General features: G+C 44.4%; 1 protein-coding gene across 1 annotated transcript in view; it reads left to right on the top strand.

The window, feature by feature from the left end:
• Positions 1-2,018: 2,018 nt before the first annotated feature.
• Positions 2,019-3,307, top strand: part of LOC146185901 (uncharacterized) — a 30,164-nt gene continuing 28,875 nt past the window's right edge. The window contains exon 1 of the mRNA XM_084607944.1: positions 2,019-2,185. Coding sequence (XP_084464070.1) covers positions 2,019-2,185 — 167 coding nt within the window. The remainder of the gene's footprint in view (positions 2,186-3,307) is intronic.

The following is a 3,307-nucleotide window of genomic DNA, read 5'->3' as shown; positions in this document are numbered from 1 at the left end:
AACCTCAGACGTTCATGGTGTGTCTCTAGAAATCGGGATGTTTGACTTTAGATTGGAAACATCGTTGGTGATCCCTGAGAATTAGCCGGGCAGCACTGCTATCACCGCGCTTAACAACATGGCCCATGAAACACTCTCTTATGACACGCCGTCCTAGGAGGATCCGAATCGAAAGCTCCTAGAAATTAGTACTCAAATAATCCGTTTGGGGAAGAGATGCACCTGAAGAATAAAGAATACCCTTTAGAGCCAGCACACAAGCCATGAAGTACATCCCCACGCAAACCTTATCGCTGCCACGTGGCTCAGTATGTCTGCCTCCCATCGCCTTTTTCGATGCTGAGAAAAAAATGGAAGAAATGTCGAACTAGCCGGTTGCGGTATTCTCCGTTAATATTAGACAGCCTTTGGAAGGTTAGGTCATTTTTCCTATAAGCACTAAATGGCGCCAACTCGCAAAATGAAATCAAATCAAGCTGTTCTCGGAAGACAGACATACCGAGGCTCGTGGTCGTGCAGCTGGAAAGCCTAGGCTGCTGGAGGGATGCGAGATTCTGGGAATGATCGCGGAAATGTGGGCACGCGCGTACGTGCGTACGTGCGTCGCATTGAAGAAATGGAAAATTTAGAAGGGTTGGAACGTGGTGCGCAAACGAAAAGGGGCAGACACCGAATGACATTAGATTCGTCACAACGCAACAAATAGGCGCATGCTACCAGCAGCTAGCACAACTTCCATTGTTGATTTAAAGGGGTGGAACTCTCTATACAGAGTTAAGCCAAACATTGCTCATACGCATGTAACGCTGATGCATTATTGCGTCTAGCAGCCATTTATTAACTACGTCCGGAGACCCGGCGACATATGTTAGCACCGGGAAAACACAGCAGCCCCGGAAACAATTGGCCGATCGAGGAAACGCTCAACCTTCCTACATCTGAACGGTCAGGTGGAGCGCCGATATATAACATCTGCCTCGAGGCTGGCATACGAGAGACCGCAGGTAGCAGTGCGCGCTCTGTAGATCGCAGGAATAATTGACTATAACTTTCTGCATGGTGAGTTCCGGCTTGTCGGTTAAGTTCATTCGGTTTGTGAAATCTGGATTTTTGTTTTACATTTGTAAAGTGTTGAACATTTGTCTTCTTGGTATATAATGAGGAAATTGTTTACAAGCTACCGAAAACAAATCTTGCGTGCTAGTCCAAGATTTATTGTTATGTTACCGACAAATCATATCGAAAAAAACTGCACAGTAGTTGCGCGCAAACAAAGGTGAATAATCAGTTAGGGTATGCAACCAACCACGTGAAGTGTTGATTCTTTCTTTCGTTTTGTTTTTTGGGGTTTAACGTCCCGAACCGACTTATGAGAGCCGTTGTAGTGGAGGACTCCGGAAATTTCGACCACCTGGGATTCTTTAACGTGTGCTGAGATCGCAAGACACATGGGCGCCTTTTTTTTTTTTTTTTTTTTTTCGTCTCACATCGAAAAGCAGCCACCGAAGCCGGGATTTGTTCCAGCAACCTTGAGCACAGTAGTCGAGTGCCGTAACCGCCCCGGCGGGTGATTCTTTCGTTTGCTCGCACTTCATTTACTCAAAAAATATTCTTCGCTTCTTAACTAAAAATAGCTATTTTACAAGAAAGAAAACTTTATGGCATCCTTAAGTTCGATATCCTTTCCTACAATGCGGGAGTTAACTGCAAGAGCTTGATACTAAATACCGAAAGCTTTAATATAGCACCGATAAAATATCTTTCGCAAGGCAAAATAATAATTATTTTTATGAATGCGTGCATAGAACACATACATATGTTCCCAGACGCGAATCACTCCTTTGCTACATTAGAGGGATTGCATATACACAGTGATATGCCTAAAATAATTTGTGCCCATTGCAATGTTATATGTCACCAACAAAGTTGCTATAACTCGGCGATGTTACCTACGCGTACTGTGTGCAACCGATGTATACCTATTCCAACTGTGTGTAACCATAAAGTCTCTTTCAGATATGAAGAATGTGAGCGGAGCCTTTGTGTTCGTCTACATGTTCTACTGTGCTCTTGGCGGTGAGAAGCTCGCTGCAGCTGGAGCCGTAAATGCGTCCGACGGACTACAGGGACTATGGAACCAAGCGTTGACCTTATTCAATAAAACTGAGTCCGCTTTATCCAACAAGTAAGTATGACATTTCATGAACCTGTCTGCTTTATTTCCGGCAGTTTTAAGCGACTGCGAAGGTCGTACGTTTCAGCGTGGCTTTGTTTCCCAACAAACCCAGCGGAGCCCCGCAGGCTTGGGTGTGCAGTCTTGTGCCTGGTTACAATATTACGGGCCACGCGCGCGAAAATGTTAGGACTCCGCTATAGCTGTCATCCTAGTCATGCTCCCTACACAGCTTTTAACCAAAACATCTGATATTCACGATGCTTGACAAAGTCATTGCCTCTTAGGCTGCCGTGATTGTCACCGTCGTGAAGAAATGTAACTTACAAAAATCCTTATAGCAGGGATGTGCGAATAGCACCTTTTCCCAACCGAAACGAACAATAACAGTGCACAATTCGCTACAGAGTCGACTACACATAGTATAGCGTCATGATCGAATAACAACCAATCATGAGAGCACAGAATATAATACGAATCTGATGTTGAGACTAATGTTCTCTGATTCTGATAATGATCGTAGGAAACACGCAGTCCGAAACGCTGAAGTGCCAACAGTGGCGCCAACTTGAGGAGATAATGTGGCGCTAACTTGTGGCGCTAACTTGTGGAGTTTAATTGTTAATAGACGCCAAATGAATCTCCACAAAGGGGCCACGACAAGAATTAAGCATGTTAATTCTGCGGGGATTAAGTTACACACGTATAAAAGGTTTGTTTTTTTCTTACAGAGCATGATGAAAAAAAAAAAAAAAGCAACGTGGCGTCAAATTGCACCTCTGTCGATTGTCGAATGCCCCTCTCGGCGATGGCAATTGACATGGTGCATCAAGGCGAGAATGCTAAACTTGCCTAAGCCCTGCCGCTGCGTACAGTTTCTAAGGCCATGTATAAGCCTTACGAACGCTTCCACAGGAATAGGGTGCGTAGCGATACTGAAACTTTTATCGCGCTCGCATCGAATGATTCAAGATGCTACGCCGTGCATATATAGGTGTGGGCTCTGGTTTGCAGGTAATTATCGAAGCAGAATGCTGGGGGCATGAATTCAGCTCGTGGAAATTATAAGGCATTTCACCCATATTAAAATTATTTGACTCCGTGGGATTGATTTACAAAATACAGTTTTCCAAT

Source organism: Amblyomma maculatum, chromosome 6 (genome assembly GCF_055883805.1).
Source record: "Amblyomma maculatum isolate TAMU_Amacu chromosome 6, ASM5588380v1, whole genome shotgun sequence".
Taxonomy (NCBI): Eukaryota; Metazoa; Arthropoda; class Arachnida; order Ixodida; family Ixodidae; genus Amblyomma; species Amblyomma maculatum.
The sequence above is the reverse complement of the archived record's forward strand: the minus strand, read 5'-3'. Positions and strand labels throughout refer to the sequence as shown.